Source organism: Rhinolophus ferrumequinum, chromosome 8, assembly GCF_004115265.2.
Source record: "Rhinolophus ferrumequinum isolate MPI-CBG mRhiFer1 chromosome 8, mRhiFer1_v1.p, whole genome shotgun sequence".
NCBI lineage: Eukaryota > Metazoa > Chordata > Mammalia > Chiroptera > Rhinolophidae > Rhinolophus > Rhinolophus ferrumequinum.
This window is the reverse complement of record NC_046291.1, coordinates 83,023,372-83,044,386: the sequence shown is the minus strand read 5'-3', so window position 1 is coordinate 83,044,386 and position 21,015 is coordinate 83,023,372. Positions and strand designations below refer to the sequence as shown.

General features: G+C 37.4%; 1 protein-coding gene across 4 annotated transcripts in view; it reads left to right on the top strand.

Moving 5' to 3' along the window:
- Positions 1-20,723, top strand: part of RAB3GAP1 (RAB3 GTPase activating protein catalytic subunit 1) — an 83,299-nt gene extending 62,576 nt beyond the window's left edge. Inside the window, exons 18-25 of one of the 4 annotated variants that reach the window (XM_033111720.1) lie at positions 3,148-3,285; positions 6,525-6,752; positions 13,647-13,743; positions 13,841-13,944; positions 14,080-14,195; positions 15,612-15,714; positions 18,088-18,108; positions 18,980-20,723. In XM_033111720.1, coding sequence (XP_032967611.1) covers positions 3,148-3,285; positions 6,525-6,752; positions 13,647-13,743; positions 13,841-13,944; positions 14,080-14,195; positions 15,612-15,714; positions 18,088-18,108; positions 18,980-19,216 — 1,044 coding nt within the window. In that variant the 3' untranslated portion in view covers positions 19,217-20,723. The remainder of the gene's footprint in view (positions 1-3,147; positions 3,286-6,524; positions 6,753-13,646; positions 13,744-13,840; positions 13,945-14,079; positions 14,196-15,611; positions 15,715-18,087; positions 18,109-18,979) is intronic. The other 3 variants (XM_033111718.1, XM_033111719.1, XM_033111721.1) reach the window with 3 other exon arrangements.
- Positions 20,724-21,015: the final 292 nt, after the last annotated feature.

Below are 21,015 nucleotides of genomic sequence, written 5' to 3'. Positions count from 1 at the left end.
ATGTTCCAAAAATGGGCATAAGAAAACTTTTGGGGGTTGTGGATGTATTCATTACCTTGATTGTGGTGATTGTTCCTTGGGTGTACATGTAGCAGATGTAGTCTTTAAATTATTGTGTGTTGATTATTGTTCCAAAAAGCTGGTAAAAAAGTTAAATTGTCATGATGAGTGATTGTCAAGAAAATCAAAGTATTTATCTTGTTCTAATGCATCTCCACTTTTCAAACCTTACCTATTTATTTGTTAAGTAAACCATTATTAAATACTTTAAAGCCAATAATGGTTTGTATTACTCTGGGTTGTTCAGGATTAAATCACATACCATATTATTACAGTACTTTCTGTTTTTAATGATCTAGTTGCAGATTGTCTTGATTTGATTGTGTTAATAAAGAGTCCAAGAAAGCTGTCCTGGAAGCTCAAGCTTTATTTTTCTTCAACAAAACACTATGCCCGCCTTATTTATTTCAAGTGCTTAAGTTTTCACATTTGAATTTATAATCTAAATCTGAAATAATTTCAACTTACTTTTCTCTCAATACATATCCTATTATGAAATTTATGTCTTACTTTTAGGTAAACCAGGGCACATTTTTAGTCTATTTTACTTTCTTATTTTAAAGTTAATCTTGTTTGAATTATAACCATTATAAATATACTTACATAAAATGGTTGGTATTCAAAATAATCTGTTACAACCAATATAATTTCAAACTTTAGAAGTTAGCTAAAAATATGTGATCAGTTGCCCACTTCACCAAAAAAAAACCCCAAAAAACAAACAAAAAGAAACTAAGACTATATAGGTGCTTGCTTCATAAGGATTTAAACATACTCCCATGTGCCTTTCACATAGACCAAGTCAACCTGAAATTTATGTCTAGGAGAAGCTTACAGATTTTACCCGGTGTTCTAGGGCTGGGGCTAGGACAGATGCCTAGGAGTCCGAGTTAGTGGAGTGGAACCAAACTAGTAGTTCACAAAGTCAGCATCAGACATGTCTTAGATTCCCTCTTAAGTTTGCCACTTGGTAGTTTTGCCACTTGATGGTCTTGGGCAAGACGCTTTATCTCTGCCCCTCAGTTTCATCACTTGTAAAATGCCCTGTCCATCTCTCGGTGATCTCGTGAGGTCACGTGTATGAGAAAGCTGTGGGCATATTCAGAAGTGGTATATATGAAAATGCATGGTCCTCATGCTGTTGGCTTCTATTCCTCTTGATTATGTTTTTCACTTACAGTTGGCCTGAAATTTCCAGGTGGAAGGGGTGGTCAGATCCTTTCAACATCTTCCTTCCTTCCCATCCTGTGATTTCAGGGCTAGTGGACAGTGAACACTCCTTAATAGGTAGAATGAAGGCCTCTGCTCTTGAGTGTACTGCTTCGTCAGAGATTCATACAATTTTTTAATTTGAGGCATTTTGATATTATAGAGAAAGTAGCGTATGAAGTTTATAACAAGCTGAGTATTTTATCTCTTAAGTAGTAGCATTTATTGAGTATGTGCCAGTATTTATTCTTTACAACAGTGAGTTGCAGAATGTTTGAGTGATTGTCCAAGGTTATAGAGCTGGGATTTAGGCACAGACTTGCTGATTCTCGAGCCCAGGCTCTTACCCACACTGTCATACTGTCTTACCAGTTATTATTCAACCCTGAGTGTCAGTATGAGACTTTAAGTGATGCACCGTCCTTGTAGAGAAAATAAAATAAAAACTCAAAATTCCATAGTCCAGAAATAATCACTGTTAGAGCAGTTTCCTCCCATTTGTCCTATTTCAAACCATTTCCCTGTTGCTGTGTTATTCATACTCTCCCCACTTTTCACACTGTTGTAAATAATGCTGCAGTGATATTTCTAGAAGTGGAATTTTTGGGTCAGAGGGCATGATCCGAAATGCTTGCTGTGTATTGATTGCCAGATTGTTGTCTATGATGGTTACACATTATATTCTCTTGAGCAGTGTTTGAAAGTACCCCCATTTGAATTCATTTGTTTAAAAAAATAGGATGATACAAGAAAAACGTTTTATTTTGTGTATTGTGAAAATTATTTATCTTTAAGGCAGTGGTTCTCAACTGGGGAATGATTTTGCCCCCCAGGGATATTTGGCAATGTTTGGAAACATTTTGATTGTTGTGCAGTGGAGTTATACTCCTGGCATCTAGTAGGTAGACAGGCTGGAGAGGCTGCTAAACACCCTATAATGAGACAAAGAATTATCCAGTCTAAATTGTCAGTGGTACTGAGGCTAAGAAGTCCTGCTTTATAGTAAGCTCCTTAAATCTAGAAGGAATCTATTTATTGACAAGATGCTCTTGTCACTTACTTCTTCTAGGTCTTATCCTATTATCTAGGAATAGAAAAGTTCATAACAAAGCAGGCAGGCTTTTTTTGGTTAGTCTCTGGATTATTGAGTTCTTCATATTTCAGATATAAAATCTAATGGAATCAGTTCTCAGAGAACTTTCCTAAACCCCTTTGAAAGTTTTGAAATGTTTTTTGTCACTCTCTTAATGATTCTGTAGTTGTATCATCCTTTAGATTTGCCTGAGCTGCTTTTTTATTTGGGGTTACCACTAAAATATATAATGTCTGATTCCCCAAACAAAAAACCAGTAACTTCTTATGGGAGTTAGTAATTAGAATGACTTTTGAACCTAAGCTCAAAGCAATTTCTCCAACATAAAACTTAGTTATTTGGGGGCTTTTAGTTGGGATTCAGTTCATTTGCGTTTAATTTTTTTTGTATATATCAATTTTCTTCTCTTATTAGTTATAATAAAGATTTTGTTGCAACTAGTGATAACATAAATAAAATACCATTACGACTTCATTTCTGTATCATTAATAAGCAGGAAAATGTTCAGTGCACCCAAATTCCTGTCTTTTAGCTATCAGCCCTCATCAAGGGAAACATAATCCTATCTGTTGCAGGGGGAATGCTGAAAGTCTTACTTATTCTTACTAATATGTTACTTTTTAATGTAGGTCCCAAAAACCTACATTGTGAATTTCTCTGAATTCTTTTAAGTACATACCTTGTGACTGCTAGAGCTATCATTGTTGTCTTTATTCTATTTTTATAATTCTGCTTTGTCTAAAAAAGAAGGCTATTCATGAGCCTTGTCCTTTTGTGCTTCCCAGGAACCAGCACCTATGACAGAAGATCTGCTAGAAGAGCAGTCGGAGGTTCTGGCTAAATTAGGTACATCAGCAGAAGGGGCTCACCTCAGAGCACGCATGCAGAGCGCCTGTCTGCTCTCAGACATGGAGTCTTTTAAGGTAGGTCACAGTATCGGCGCTTGGGATTCTGTTTTGAGCTATTCTGGGATGCCGCTGAGAAAGCCACTCAATAAAATGATATGAAGACCACGTCTTTTTTATTAAATAGTTTTATTATATTAGTAGTTACAACACCCACTTCCATCCCCTTAAGGTTGTAGGCAAAGTTGCTTCTTAAGTTTAAAAAAAGAACAATCTTTGAATACAGTTGATAGTTGAACATTGAATAATTTTTATATGTGCATTGGCATTGGAATGTTTTCTTCTATTGTGTATGTTTAGCCAATTTAACCCAAGACTTTTAGAAATCTCTTAGGATTTATCGTAGGTTCCTTCACTCAACAGACCTTTGATTTCCTACTTTGTGACTTGTGCTGTGATTAGATAAGTAAGAAATACAATGTTGATTCTCAGTGACAGGCTGTTGAGGTTGTGGGAGGAGGTGTGTAAATAATTACTGTGTGATGAGTTCTCTTTTGAAGGTAAGGTCAAAACGGTGACTGCTCTGCTGAGTGGGTCATGGAAGGTTTCTCAGACGAGCCACCATTTAGGATGAGTAGGCATTTGCGACCTGGAGAACACTTGTTTTAGGCTTAGATACAGGCCCGAATCTAGAACATACAGGCTTCAGAGAATGGTGACATTTGGCTTATTAGCTTAAAAACCCAGGCATGAAGAAAGGTCTTTTTTTTTTTTTTAATTACTTATTCTTAAAAGAAGAGGCAAGTCTATGTATATTTATTTAGAAAACCAAGTGGGTAGCCCAGTGGCCACAGGGCTTCCCTGTCCTACTACTGACACTCTGACCTTCTCCCGGGCCCAGGCTTCGCTCCTTAATCTCCTGTGACGGCCTCCACCTCCCGTTCCATAGCCCCTGCATAGTCCTGCCATGTAGGTCAGCCTGAGTTTGATTTTTTTTTTTTCAACATAAACACCCCATGAAAATCCATGCCAGTTTTATCTCCCCTACTAGCAGATTTGTGACAATACATGGGAGCCTCTTTTTTCCTGCTTATTTCCCCATCTTGACCAGAAGAAAAAAACTTAATAAACCTCTGAGGAACTGCATGTTTTCCTTAAAGACTAACATGCTACAGAAAATCTGTGAGTTGTATTCTGCTATGAAACAGGAAAGAGGGATGTGTTGTTTTAAAACAAAATTGGTGCAGTGCATAAAGAAGCCAGTTGGCTCTCAGGGCATGTGTTAAATGACCAAAGGAGAGGCGGGAGTTGGCTTAGAGTGTGTGTGCATAGTAGGAAGTCCCAGCCTCTGTAGTGGCTGCTCTCACCTGACCTCTAGCTGCCTTCATACTCATCTGGGCCTGTCCCACTGCAGTGACCCGGCAGAGGTGTGCACGGAAAGAAATTCCAAATTGGAATGGTAAAGCTTTTCCATTGGTCCCTGGTGGTAAAGTTCTAATTCTTTAACATTGCGCTTCAACAAAACTGTGGTTCATCAGACCCTTTTGGATTAACCTAGGTACCTACAAATCTCTGATAACATTGTTTTAATCAGAAAATAGACTGTATTTCAAATAGCTGTCTTATACACATGCCCCCTGTATAAGAATCAGATAATGTATTTAAGGAAAAACGTGGTCACTTTAAAATAGATGTGATTGCCTTTCCCTTTTTGTATAGAGATGACTTGGTTTAGGGGTCCTTGGGAGAGTCCCCAGAGCTTTGGATGGACTGCACCTGCACCTTACCATGCCAGGGCAGGGGTTGTTCTCGAGCATGCCGTGGGGTACATACCTGTAACGGGAGGACAAAGATAAGCCGTCGCTGGCGTGAGCCTTGACCCTCTGGCGGTAGCTGTGTGCTTAGCCTGGTATAGTAAGGACAAGCAGAGGGAGGGATCTGGTGTGAAATGTCTTGCTTAACACATTCTGTAGTGCAGGAGTTCCATATTATTTCCTTTTTTAAAGTTCACTCTCTTCACTCCAGGCCTCTCTCTCCTTTCCTAAGAGGCTCTCCTGTTGTGTGGTGCTGTCTGGTGGATGTCTGGATCTTTGTGCATGAATCCTGAGTCATGCAGGAATGGCGACGCTTTGCAGTTCCCAGCAGCTTTTTGTCGCCATGATGCCATAGCCCTTTGAAGTTTCTGTTGCTGACTGTCATCCTCTGCCTCCTCATCCCCTCGGGGAGATTTCCTAAATTGGTGGGGATGGTCAGCTGGTAGCCAGTGAGTTCCCTGAGGAGGAAAGGGCAGTTTTACTCTTCACATTGAAGACTCACTCATCATGTCTGTTTCCTAAGAAAGAAAAGGACCTTCTGCTTAGCACTTCCTTGCTAATGCTTACACCACTTACCATTCCAAGCAATGAAATACCGTGCTCATAGCAGGAAGGGTGTGCTGTGGTAGAGACTGGAAATCAGAAGGTGTGTGTTTAATGTGTGGACACATATTTTTTGAGTATTAGGGGATGATATATCAGACCGTCCTTCGTACTCTATCGATCCAAACTGGACATGTGCACAAAAGGACTCTGTGCCTTACCATTAACACTGGGAAGCCTCTACTTTTTCACAGGCTTGAATGTAGAATTACTTAAAGGATTTGGCATGCACCATTGTTAATTCTATAGAATTGTCCACTAAATAAAACTTTAATTACTTAGGTTTCAGAAGCCTGAAAAACAATAGTTTGAATTCCAATTCCTTAACAACACAAAAGCAGTTTATGTGATGGTAAATTGTTACAGAAAGCACAAGAATTTGATGGCTGAATAGAACATTTTTGAGGTTAGTTGATATATATTGCAGTACCAGTATTGATTTATTGAGGGGAAAAAGAGCAGAACTTTTTCATTATTGTGTTATTATGCTCATCATGTTGTATATTATTTAATTTACTTGACTTGCACTTATTTGGTACTTTTCTAAGTATTGAGTAGTTATACTGTAATTTTAAACTAAGTTTATGTAACTTAAAATCTGATTAAGAGAATTATTTTCACTTTACATCACATTTTTATTTCCAAATTCATCAAATGAAACTGTTTTCTTTCTCTATAAAATGGAGATAGCAAAAAATAAAATGCTTTTGGGACTATAACATCTGATTTGTTTTAATGGTAACACCCAAACTCATGTCACATACTAGATTTTATAAAGGTTAGATACAATTTTTGTGAAAGGGAAAGTATGATTTTGCAAACAGATTTATCAGTAACTATTGATTTTTATTTGATTCTGCTGTTTGTTTGTTTGTTTGTTTGTTTTTTGCCTTGTTTTAGGCAGCTAATCCAGGCTGTTTTCTGGAAGACTTTGTGAGGTGGTACTCCCCCCGGGATTATATTGAAGAGGAAGTGGTTGATGAAAAGGGCAACATGGTTCTGAAAGGAGAGCTGAGTGCCCGAATGAAGATTCCCAGCAACATGTGGGTAGAAGCCTGGGAGACAGCTAAGCCAGTTCCTGCTAGAAGGCAGAGGAGACTCTTCGATGATACGCGGGAGGCAGAAAAGGTACCTGAGGTTGGGTGTCTAATGCTGAAATGCTACTTACTGTGGTAGCACTTGAGAAACTCACTGTCATAGACGTGAGCACTTTGGACGCACACGAGAAGCAAAGCACTGAAATTTAATGAGCCCTTTATAGATCTACTATTCACATTTAAAATTAGAACTGGTTGCAAATAGGCTGAAAAATAAGATGTGCGTATTTTATATAACGTGCTTACCATTGGACTGTCTCACATCATATGTCAAAAGCCTTAAAAATGGTTATTCCTTTGACCTAGCAGTCCTACCAAGAAATGTATTAAGGAAGGAATGAGAAATGCATAAAGATCAATGTACAAGAACGATGTTCAGTCATCAGATTTGTATGGAATCACAAAAGACCCCAAACAGCCAAAGCAATCCTAAGAAAAAAGAACAAGGCCGGAGGTATCATATTCCCTGACTTCAATTTATACTACAAAGCGACAGTAATCAAAACAGCATGGTATTGGCAGAAAAACAGACACACAGACCAATGGAATAGAATTGAGAGCCCAGAAATAAACCCACATATACATGGACAGATAATTTTCGACAAGGAGCCAAAAACATACAATGGAGAAAAGAAAGCCTCTTCAATAAATGGAACTGGGAAAATTGGAAAGCCACGTGCAAAAAAATGAAACTAGACTGCTATCTGTCACCGTATACCCAGACTAACTCAAAATAAATCAAAGACCTAAACATAAGACCTGAAACAATAAATTGCATAGAAGAAAGCTTGGTACTATACTTATGGAAGTTGGGTTCGGAGAGGATTTTTATGAATTTGATCTCAGAGGCAACGGAAGTAAAGCAAAAATGACTGAATGGGACTATATCAAACTAAAAAGCTTCTGTACAGCAAAAGAAACCATCAACAAGACAAAGAGACAACCAACCAAATGGGAGAATGTATTTGCAAACAACACCTCTGATAAGGGGCTAATATCAAAAATATATAAAGAACTCATACAACTCAACAACAGAAAAACAAACAGTCTAATTAAAAAATAGGAGATGATCTGAACAGACATAATCACAAGATATACAGATGGCCAACAGATATATGAGAAAATGCTCAACTTCACCAGCTATTAGGGAAATGCAAATCAAAACCACAATGTGATATGACCTCATACCTGTTAGAATGGCTATCATCAATGAGACAAGTAATAACAAGTGTTGGAGAGGATGTGAGGAAAAGGAACCCCTTTAACTGCTAGTGGGAATGGAAAGTGGTACAACTGCTGTGGAAAACAGTATGGAGAGTTCTCACAAAATTAAGAATAGAATTACCATACGACCCAGCAATCCCTCTCCTGGGTCTCTACCGCAAAAATCTGGAAACATTTATCTGTGAAGATATATGTACCCCTCTGTTCACTGCAGCATTATTCACGGTGGCCAACACATAGAAACAACCAAAGTGTCCTTCGATAGATGATTGGATAAAGAAGAAGTGATACATATATAAAATGGAATATTACTCAGTCATACACAAATGAAGTACTGCCATTTGCAACAACATGGATGGATCTTGAGATGATCATGTTAAGTGAAATAAGTCAGACAGAAAAAGTTGAGAACTTCACTCATATGTGGCATATAAAACTGAAAGCAACGAACAAGACAAACGAAGAAACAAAAACTCGTAGACATAGACAACAATTTAGTGGTTACCAAGTGGGAAGAGGGAAAATGGGGCCAGTTATATGGTGATGGAAGGAGAACTGACTCTGGGTAGTGAGCACAATATAGATGATGCATTATAGAAATGTACACTTGAAACCTATATAATTTTAGTAACCAGTGTCACCCCAATAAATTTAATTAAAAAAAGAATGATACTGAACAACATTTTTTAGTGAAAAAGTAGATACAACCAAAGTTACCAAAAATAAGGCTTGTTTCAATAAATTATGGCATGATCATTTAGTGGACTGCTTGGCAATTATTGAAAAATATTTGGTGTTCTGGAGAAGAGTGGCAGCTGCCTGATATCAGATTCCCCAAACATATGCCCTCCCTAGTCTCCCCCAAAACCCCATGAAATTAATAAGTAAATAAATCCATGCCTTTAACATTACTAGGAGGTAGAGATTGCAGTGACCTTCAATTAACTGTAAGTAGAGAAATAAACCAAATTCCAATGAGTTTCTACTGCCATAAGCCTGTGGGTGTAGAGAGTTGGGACAGGGAGTTTGAAGAAGAGCTGGGAGATGCAGAAGACTTAGATGGAGCACAGAATCACCCCAGAAAGCCTGACGCTACATGCCAAAATACTTAACACAGGGAGGGCTTAGTGGTTCACAGCACTGGTGACAGGAAAGGGGCCTAATGGACACTTAGCAAGACGCTGCTCAGGAAGAACCAGATAGACAGAGAAGGACTGATACCCTTAGAGATAAAACAATGATCGGAGAGAAGGGAAAATTAAGGATCCTGCAAGAATGGAAGAGAAACAAGACATATCAACTTCCTTCATCCCCTGCCATTCATTCAAGAAATTGTGCAGAAGAGGGCAGTTTCAAACTGTGGCATAACCAGGAGTACTAAAGAGCAGATCTCACCAATACAAAACTACTGTAAAAAAACAAAAAATGCAATTGGATCATTTCCGCTAATGAAAAACATTTTATAGGAAATCAACCATGAAGCAGAAGAAAAGTAACATAACATTCCATACTGAATCAGATATCCTCACACAAGCATGGGGGTATGAAGAATTATGTTTAATCACAAATACTAAAACCAATAGCAAAAATGGATCAAAAAACCCTGCAATGAAAATGAAACCACAGCTGGTTTAACTCAGGTAGAAGTAGAAGAAAAAGACAACCATATCAGAAATAAAGACTAAATTACAAGAGGCCAAGGGAGAATAGATTCATATTTAAATTTAATAAAAGGCATCGAGAAAAAGCAGTAAAACAGCCGAGAGAATGAAAATCAAATTAAGGAGTAAAAAGGGGTTGGAGAGAAAGTGGTAGAAATGGAAAATAGGAAAAGTAGGAATAATATTTTATCAGTCTTTGAAGAAGAAAAATCAAAATACTAGAACAGAACTAATACTTAAAACTGTTATCCAAGAAAACTCTGGAAATAAAAGAAAACCCGAATTTACATACTGAAAGGGCTCTTTGAGTACAGGGGAAAATTGAACAGGAGTAATGAACTTCAAAGTATATGACTGTAGAACTACTAGACCTTAAATATTAAAAATCCTTAGGACCTCCATGCAAAAATAGAAAAATAATTTACAAGGGGAAGACAATTAGACAGGTGTCACATTTCTCAGAAGCAAAGCACTGTGGAGCAGCATTTTCAAGAAATGTAAGCAGAAAGTATAAACCAAAGATGTTACAGCCCCCCAAGATGTCCAAGTAATCAAGCCTCTGAAAAACAGTTTTCTCTGAGTATAACTGTACAGATGTGCCCTTCCTGACAAGTCCACTAGTGCTGCCCTGTCCACTAGAATTTTCTGCAGTGTTAGAAATGTTCTTTAGCTATGCTGTCCATAGTGGTAGCCACTGGCCACGAGTGGCTTCAGTGTGGCCAGTGCAACACAGGAACTGGAGTTTTAAATGGCTGCATGTAGCTCGTGGCTGCCTTGTTGAACAACATGGTGTAGAAAGCTGAACGTCATCCAGCCAAGAGATGATGGGAGATTTTGGCAAAGGGCCAGTGATGATTAAATCATTTATTTAATTTTAAAGCTAAGACTAAAACTATGTGAGGACATGGGTAGAAGAAGAATATGTAAAGATTGCGTGTTCGAATAAAGTAGAAAGGAGGAGGAAAGTAGAATGAGATCATTGATTGTTACTTAGGTAATAGACGTTAGTCAGAGGGTACCATTTAAAAATTATCAAACGAGATCATAAACAGTTAAAGATATAAGGGAATTAAGGGCAACACAAGTAGTGTTAATGCAAGGATAGCTACTAGAATAAAAATATAAACCTTCCTAAGTACCAACAGAAAATTTTTCAAAAAGCAGAGAACACATAGTAAAGATCACACAGAATAGTTACAATATAAGATTGTCCTATGGAACCCAACTCTCTGCTACAAACAAGGGATTTGGTGATTTTAAAAGGCTGCAAAGTAGGCAATGGATAAAGATTATCAGGTAAATGAAAACAATAAGAAAGCGGGTTATGATCCTGATACCAAAGAAAGAGTGAAAGCAGAAAAGCATTAAATGAGACAAATAAGTGGGAATACCTCTAGGGTTTCCCCCATTAAGATGCCAGGTTTAGGGTTGAGGTTTAGGTTTTTAGGACCAGGTAGTCCCATAAATTATTTCAATGCATAGTAATCAGAGGAAATTCTCCCAAATATTTTAATGAAATATCTATAACATTGGTACCTAAACCTGATAAAGATAGCATATAAAAAAAAAAGATTGCAGACGAGTAATACTTAAGAAATTGAATTCCTGTGTAAGTTAGAAGTGGTATTTCACATTGAGGATGTAACAGTTGTTAATGTTTATACACTAGATAACACAGTAACTATCAATATAAAACAGAAACCACAGAAGATAAAAGGTGAAACAGATCGAAACGGTAATATACACAGGAAATTTAACACATTACTCTCAATACAAGACAGTCAAGTAGACAAAGCTAAGGAAAGATCTAAACAAGATAATCAATGAGGTTGATCTTTTCGATTTATCGCAAACACTGCCTTGATAATAGAGTCTGTACTTGCTTTTCAAGCGCACATGGAACTTTCACAAAAACCAATATATTAGGACACAAAACATCAGTAGGTTTCATAATGGAAATAATAACCAATCGATCTCTGCAATAAGACTAGAAATTAAAAATGAAACAAGAAAAAAAACCCAGGCCTTCCACCTGGAAATTTAAAAACCTCACATTAAACCATACTTGAGTGAAAAGGGAACTACAAAGAGAAATTACAGAATTTCTGAAAAATAATGATAATGGAAACACTATATATATCAGAACCTATAGGCATTTCATAAGGAGCTAACGTGGGACTCTTATTGGCAAAATATGGACAATTTGAGTGCCAAATAATTAAGAAACGTAATGAAATATAACTCACTGGGAAAAATAGTGGAACCCCTGGGTCCACATCGATAATATGTATTACAGATAAATAAAGAAATAGGACAGAGTAGAGGGCATTTCATCACAATAATGAATGATAAATATGGAGGCTATGTTGGAGTTGGAAACTCTTCATTTTATAATCATATTCATAATTAAGATTTGTTCAGGTAAGAATTATAAATAGCAAGTGTAGGTGGAAATTTGGGTGAAGAGCGTCATATTTGCATGGTTTAAAGTGTCTCTCTACAGATTATTTCTGAATTGCAAGGAAATAACTATACAGTGGAGACACACTTTGTAAAATAATTTGGAATATGACTTCAATATTAAAAAAAGTTTTAGCATTATCTTGTACGTATCCTAATTCTATTTTTAGGTATATACCTTCAAGAAATCCTTCTACATAGTACCAGGAAACATACACAATGTATTAATAATAGGAGCACTATTTGTAATAGCCAAAAAAATGGGGGTAGTCGACCAGTGAAGGCACATTTTAACAGCAGTAAAAATGAATCAACTATAGCATGTATCAACATATATGCATCTCAAAAGCAGTCCTGAGTGAAAAACAAGTCACTGAGGGGTGTAACCAGACCCATTCCATTTATATAAAGATTAAAACCAGACCAAACTAAACAACACATTGCTTAGGGCTACATACATATGTGTGAGAAAATTGTGAAGAAAAGCAAAACTGATTCTTAGTTACTTGGGGAGGGCAGGGTGTGCAGGGAACTTGGAAAGCACTGGTGATACTCTGTTTCTTAAGCTGGTTAGTATGTAAACAAGTATTCCTGTTTTCTTTAAACTATTTACTGATAGTCCGGTATGTGGATCTCTTAATTTAAAAAAAAGTTTCAAATCACACAAAAACCAAGCCAAAAATTAAAAATCGTAAGTCAGTCAATGAACAAAGCGAGTTAAGACAGTATGTATATTATACATTTTTGTTAAGAAATTGCATATGCCTCTATAGCTTTGTGTTTAAATGGGCACAGAAATAAGTCTGAGAAGATAAACACAAAAATGTGTTGTTCTTCTCGAAGTAGGATTTCTGGAGAACTTTTGCATTACATGTCTCTGAATTAATTAATGTTTGAAATCTGTGAGCATTATCAGCCAGGCTCCTATTATGAGATTATAGTTCTTTTATCTTTACTGCTATTGAATAAGGAGCTTAAAGGTAGGGTCTATGTGTTACAGATACTTCTCTGTATTTTTGTAAGCAGCAAAATAAAACAGTTATTTCGGAAAAGCAATAAGCCAAAACATCTAAACAAACGAAAAAAATTAGTGGGAGTTCATTAGGAATGTTTAGAAATGTTGAATGAGGAAAGCAGGTTACAAAATAGTATTTTACATACTTCATATTAGTTCACTTTAATATATTTGATGTCTTAAAAAATCCTGGAATGAACGTGCTCCACTGTTAACAATTTCTATCTAAGTGGTATAATTTATAGATGGTTTTTATTTTCTTTGTATTTTCCTAGCTTGCATGTATTACATATGGAAGCAGGGAAAAAACATTATGAGAATATTCAGCATTATTAAAGAGTGAAGTACTTAGTTGTTTTCAGCAACATTATTCTTATCTTGGGGAGTCGTAGCTACTTACCTGGGTGAGTAGGGGCAGGTGCTAAGGGACCAGAACTCCTCTCTACTCGTTACAGATGGTTACAGATGTGAGCTCAGCAGTCTAGCGGGGTTTTGCTTTCATGCATGGCTGCCTTATTCTTTGACAGCTGCATGAATCGTGTTTCTGACTTTGTGTCTCCTTTAGGTGCTGCACTACCTGGCCGTACAGAAACCTGCAGACCTTGCTCGTCACCTGTTACCTTGTGTAATTCATGCCGCTGTACTCAAGGTAAAGGAAGAAGGTAAATGTTTTGTTTGATTAGTCATTAGTTCATTTCCAAAGTGAAAGCGTATTTTGCCTAACTTATTTAATGATGGCTTTGATCTTTTTAAAAATAGAAAGTCTGGAAATCATTTCTTCCGTTAAGAAGATTATAAAGCAGATAATATCCCATTCCAGTAAAGTTTTGCACTTCCCCAATCCGGAAGACAAGAAGCTGGAAGTAAGTTTGATGTAGTGTCAGGATCTACCCAAGAGTTCTCCGCCAGTTGGCAACAGTTACTTTAAAGATACAGTTTTTAAAAGGTCTGCTTTTTTTCTATCTTCCAATATATGTCTTTCCCTTTTCCACTGTTAGGAAATCATCCATCAGATTATTAATGTGGAAGCTACAATTGCTAGAGCCCGCTCACTGAAAGCCAAGTTTGGAACTGAGAAATGTGAACAAGAGGAGGAAAAGGAAGACCTCGAAAGGTAATTGCTATTTGACTGACGCATTTTTGTCTGTAGTAGGAAAAGCCACCGCTCTCCTTAGAAGATTTTAATAGAATATGGAGAATCTTGTGATTCTCCTATATATGTAACATGCATTGGCTGGAGACAGAGAAATGCCTAATTATCATAGGAGTTGAACTCTACTGTATTTCTGACTATTTGCTAGGTGTTTCCATTCTTCCACTTTTAGAAAGCCAGTCTACCGGGCCTCTTTTGTGTCCTTGTTTACTCTTGGAGATGTGGCTGCAGTTTCTCGTGGAGGAGCTGTTTACACTTTGTTACTTACGTGCCTCAAAGCTTTGCTTTCAGCTCTGCTGTTCCCTAACCACAATCTGAGGTATTCTGCAACTGTATTTCTGCTCGATACTCATTTAATTTTAGGAAAAGTTTATGATAGCAAAGTGCATATAGTATGCACCTTGCAAATATGTTTTGCAAGTGACCCGATGGCCTCTCCAGAATGAGGCAAAGGACTGGCTCAGTCTTTTCCTCCTTCTGAGATTTGGCACCATTACCAAGCCGGGTCGGGTCTGTCAGTGCGCGCGCCCCCCCCCCCCCCCCCCCCCCCGTCCATTTTTGCTGGTGGTACTTGAAAGGACAGTGTTGTTTTAATATGTGATAAAGCGTTTCCAAATTAGCTACTTCAGCAGCTTGAATTTGTTATAACGTTAACGTTTTCATTAGCCTTCCACGAGGAATGGCATTATTATACAACAAGGCACTTGCTATAGCTTTTAACAAGTTCTCGTTTGAATTTTTGTTGAGTGAAATTTTCTCCCAGCCTTCTTAGCTCTTGAAAATTCCTTCCTTTTAATTGAGAAGAATAAGCTCTAATCACGGGATTCGTTTCTAAAATAGCAGTATGAATTAGGGAGCAGGTGGTGCAGGAGGGGGACTTGATTTCAACTCTGTGAGCTCCACCAGGCGTTATCTGGGATATATTTGGAAGGACAGTGTTTCCAGTGCAAAGTGGCACAGTTTACAATTGAGACTGCCTAGGAACACATGTTTTAAGTGCACGCATGCACACACACACACTCATATACCTTAAAGAAACAAAAATGAGAAATATGGATTATTGCTTTGCTGTACAAATGAAACTTGGTTTTGTTGTCCAAAAATTTTTTTTGATCTTTTACTGAATGTTTCTTGTTACACTTTGACAGAGATGGGCTTTTAACAAATTTTATGAAAACAGTTGAAAGGCAGTAAGATTGTCATTTGAGCGATTTTTAATTCCAAATGGCAATTTATCCTGTTATAAAATTTCCGCTCCAGCCTTGGTAGGTTTAGCCAGTATTAATTTGAAGGTTTGCCCGCAGAATCAATCTGAGAGGGTTGACGTAATATGAACTAAGCCGCTCCCTCTCTGTCCTTTCATTACCTCTCTCCTAGGTTTGTGAGTGGCCTTTTAGAACAGCCTGAAGTGTTAGTCGTCGGTGCAGGAAGAGGACATGCTGGCAGAATTATTCACAAGCTGTTTGTGAGTGCACAGAGGGTATGTGAGATTCCTTACCGACTGTATCTGGTGATCTCTCCAGACCTCCACTCGGTAGGGTGCTGTGTTGGTTCCCACACGTGGCTGAGCGTAAGTCTGGGCATTGGGTTCAGACATGGAAGAAACAATGACTCTCAACAGTGACTTCAGAGTTTTTTGAAATTCATTTGCTTTCTTATATGTTGAAGTATTAATGAAGTGCTAAATATATTTCAGGACTTAAGTTTCAGAAGTTAGAAGAGTCTGAAATCCATTGTTCCAGAACCTGGTGGGGACTCAGTTGTGCTGTGAAAAAGACATTTACTATCAAATTAGAACAGGGTACAGTTTTACTAATGTTAAACTTTGGGTACTGCAAACGGTTTCATAACTTAGCTTGTGAATTCAGTAAACTTAACTATTTTTGTAATGGTGAGAAGATCTCACTTCAGAGGTTTCCTAAGCAGAAAGAACAAGACCTCAGATTTCGGGGACTATGGAAACTTAGGCGTCAGCACAGAAAGAAAGCCCAATTTGAAAAATTATTTTTGTCATTAATTCTGCTAATGAAAGTAAAGATTTAAAAATTATGTAGTACCTTCTAAAATTTGGGTTTTGTGAAGGTGAGACTAGTTGTACTTTGCACTGATACTCTCTGTGTTGATCTTGTGCACTGGTGAAGAGGGCTGGCATCCCACAGATGGTCTCACGTCGAGGCTCGTTAATATTAAAGGTTCAGATAAAAATACTGTGAAGTGCACTGAAGACAGGGTGCGCCTTACCTGACACTGTGATGACACTAGAATGATCCAGTTTTGAAGGTGTCATTCTCAGAGTCAAATTAAGAAAAATATGCATGGATTTGCACATGGAGTAAAACTTCATAACCTCCTTCGAGTCGGTCTGGAGTACATCTAGTTAATATATTCAAGAGCACAGCCAAATCCACTGATCTGAATTTTTAGGAAGAACTAAGACCTGAGGTTTTTTGTGTGTTCCTAAAGTTTAAAATTTCAAGTTAAAAACTTGTAAGTATTTTACTTCCTTTTAGAGTTCTAGAAAGCAATAGATAATTACTTTGATTTATTTTGTTTTTGTCTCTGGCATGAAACCAAGAACTGAGTTTGTTTTCACATTCTATATTGTCTTCATCAGCTTACTCACCAGAAGCTTATACGCGCATTTCCTTGTTATCACCAGTATGAATTTTCCTCATACTGCAATTTTTAAAACTTGTATGTTAAGAGGATTTAAACTCTAAAGTATGTATATTTTTAATGCTGAGAATGTTATTTGTTTTGAATAGTTAAGCAAAATTATTTTCCCCGAAATGGAAATAGCCTTCCCCCGCCCCCCAGACTGTAAGTGAAGGCTCATTGTAAAAATTTGGACAGTACAGAAAATTATAAAGAAAGAATTAATCACATTAATCTCACTACCCACTGTCAATATTTGACATCTGTTGTATACAAATATATGTATATTTTATAAACATAGAATTAAATTATATAATTTTCTTTCTACATCAGTAAAATATAGGGGTGTATCATCTTTTCAGTGGCCTCATTGTATAGCTAACTTGAAGTTATACATTCATCCCACATTATGTAATTTTAAAAGATTTCAAGCTTTCAAACCTTGTTGTGACTGTTTTTAGGGAATTGGCAGATTGTAATCCATACAACAAGCACCTGTTTGGTACATTTTTAAACTCAGTCCTTAAATGGCTGGCTAATGTAAACCATTCAAGTTTATTCTGTAACTTTTCATAATTAATGGACACTTGTACATCAGTTTTAGTAATAAATTAAGATAGTAACATTTTTTAAAAAGTTATGAAATTTCACTGAGAATTTTTTATAGCATACAGTAATTTTACATATTTAGAACTTTTTTAAAGTTATACATTTTAATGAACTTCATGATTACATGTTTCAGTGATAATGTATACACATATATAATAGTTAAGTGGAATTCAGCATAAATAAATCACTGATTGGATTTTGCTTCGGTCTTGCTAAATTGAGTAACTCTGAGATATCTATTCTTAAATTCGTTGGATTATCTATTTTTCAAGCCATGAGCATTTTTTTTTTTTTAGCATCTTAATTCTTCAGTAAAAGAGCTACGTTTTTGTTAGATTATTTCACCATTAAATGACAGTGTACGTCACCTGTTGAGCCATCAGATGCATGACTAGTGGGTGTGTCTGCTCACTGACAGCCAGGCGTGTTGTATGGGGGATGTATTTGTCTTGATATTCTTTGACAGGATCATGTTCCTATGTAGTGCATGCTGTCTGAAATAATCTTGAAATCTCTTGTCTAGTTCTTTTTAAAAACCATCTTGCTTGTTTCTCTTTCATCACTGTTTCTTTTCTCACCCTTTCTCAAGCTGACTGAATCTTCTGATGAGGTAACAAAATAGCCTTTGTCCCTCACAGTTTCTTGTTCCTTCCCATTCCTCTAATTTCATGAGGTCATTAAGACTAACCACCTCCTTAGCAGTCTGGATTTGGCATACCTTTCTTGCTGATGTTTAGCATAACATACTTTCGTATTTCCATTGCCAAAACAATTGTTTTTTCCAAATTGATGATATTCTGAAAGAGATATAGTGATCAGAGTTACAATGAACTCTCTGAATATAATGAAATGTAATGAATTCAATGAAAAAAAAACTGAACTCTGAATTTAATGAAAAAAAAATAGATGCCTGTAATAAATATTGAGAACTTCTCTTTTATGGCCGTTGCTACAGTACATGGGCCTCTCACTAGCACTAGTGCATCACGTTAGCTGTCCAAACAAAACCAGTGTCCCCAGTTTTGATTTGGCGAAGTTAACCTTAAAAAGAATTGAAAACTGGGATAAAAGCATTTTTCTAGACTCTGGAGAAAAGCAGCTCCTTACTGGACTGAGGACATCAGACTTGGTCTGGGGTCGTTGCTAGAAGAAACGTACATCAACCAGTACAGTTTCCCTCTTGATCGCTGTCTCAATATGGCCCTCACTTTTCAAAGCAGATTGCCTGGCAGTCATTAGCCCTTCTGTCTCAACAATTTATTTGTCATCTCTGGTTGCTCGTGCAGTGTTTCAAGCTTCTTGCATTTTCTGTTGTGGTTTTGTTTTTTTTGTTTTTTGTTTTTTTGAGTAATCAACATAGTTGACTGCCTTACTGAATAATGTACAACATTTTTATTTATTTTTCATGATTATTCATCTTCAAAATAATCTAAGTTTAGCATTCGATTTGATCTTGAATTTAGCATTTGATTCTATTCAAGGCTGCAGCCATGGCCCCACCGGAGGAGGAACTGAAGAGAATGGGCCCCCCAGAGGAGAGAAGGCAGAACTCGGTGTCAGACTTCCCGCCCCCTGCTGGCCGGGAGGTCCTCCTGCGCACCACCGTGCCCCGCCCCGCCCCCTACTCCCGAGCTCTGCCCCAGCGCATGTACAGTGTTCTCACCAAAGAAGATTTCAGACTGGCAGGGGCCTTTTCATCAGATACCTCCTTCTTCTAATTCTTCTAGAGTTACCTCATTTGTGGCTTCAGAAACAGTGCTGACCCCTTCCATGGAAAAGACTTGGGGTGCGCCAATCAGAACCCTAGAGGCCATGGAGAGGGCCTGTCAGTTGAATGATCACGCGTCATACCAGCATCTGAAAGACTTCCACGTGCCAAGCGTGGGCTGTGCCGTGTCTCGGTGGGGCCGAGGGAATGGGCTTGAGCTATTGAAAGGTTTCTTCCCCAAAGAGATGGTCCTTGTTTGGGGTCGGGTTGGGGACCAAAAAACAACAGGAGCTCTCTACTCACTCTGGTGAGATTGTGTTCATTTATTGTAATTCTTTTCTGTGACTATCCCTTAGGCTATTGCCTTCATAGTCTGTGTAAACACTTCTTAGTATCAAGTATGCAAAATAGAGTATCTGTTCACTCAGATTTCTGGATATTTTGGTGGTAGCTTCTGTTCCCAGAATCTGTGTTTTTAAAATACTGAATGACATTCTGTTTTATTCACTCACCTGGTGGACGTCTTCATTGTACTAACGTTTGAAGAGCATTTTGAATATTCTAGGAGAAAGCTCAGAATTTCACATAGTTTATGTGTTTTTCCATGTAACTATGACCTAAATGTATTCCTTCTGATAAAACTATATATTAAATGTTGCTGCAAATTAGTTTGATATCTATCTTGTAAGGTTTGTTTCTCTTTCTTGTTTTGGGGTGCCATATAAGTTAGATATCAACCTGCAAATTGTTCTCTTCTTCTTTTGCTGTACAGCATGCATTCCTCTTTGTGTGGTTGCTGTCTAAGTACTGTATTTAATGAAGTAGAGATGAACACATGCTAAAAATATAGCCTTGGTACATAGAGATTATCATGCAGTTAGTGTAATGTGGTAAATGTGCTAATGTAATAATGAATAGGAGATTATTTCGCTGAACAATTTCGTACTTTAGTTAAAATGAAAATAATCAATGGGGATGTGTAGTAGCACCGAGTATAAGGGTAACAGTTATCTGATGATCAAGAGTTACTAAGTCTGTATTGCTTATATGTCCTCTGTTCAGTAATCTTAAATCTATTTTTTGGCCTAAAATTCCTACTTTATTCCAAAGTAAAAATGGTTACACTGAAGCATAGACCTTGCTGTGAAACTTTAAAGAATAGAGCTGTGTAAACCTGATACATTATTTTTGTAAAAAAAGTATATGTGTGTACATATGTGTGTACATATGTGTGCATATGTGCACATATGTGTGGCTGTGTGTGCATATGCAGTACGAGAGGCCTGGTGGTGAGCTCCCGGCCTCACAGTGCTTTTGTCTGAGAGCTGGACTTGGCTGCTGGGCCACCACACAGACCCGACCCGAGGTCCCAGCGCTGTACCTACTAGAAAACATATTTCAGGGACAGTTTGCTTTCTAATGAGGAAGGTAATAACAAAGAAACCTTTTACAGAGATCGGTTGGACTTTAAAAAAGGGTTGTGAATCTAATAAAAAGGAAAGTGTTGCTTTCTCTGACTAATTCTCTCTTCTTTTCTCCCCTCTGGTGAGCATTTTGTTTTTATTTCAGTTACTTTTATGCTCAGATCTTCCTAAATATTTGCAGCCTGCTGGGCCTTGCAGGGGTCTCAAGAACACTCTTTGTGCCTTTTTGAAATGGAAATTGCCCCATTTTACTTTTATTATAGTTATGTGTTTATTTCACAGATATTTTTAAGGACCCACTTCAAATCAGCTACTGTACTAGGGAATGAAGATAAAACAGAAACCAAAACATACTCCCTCTTTTCAGTGACTTTCCCATGAGGTA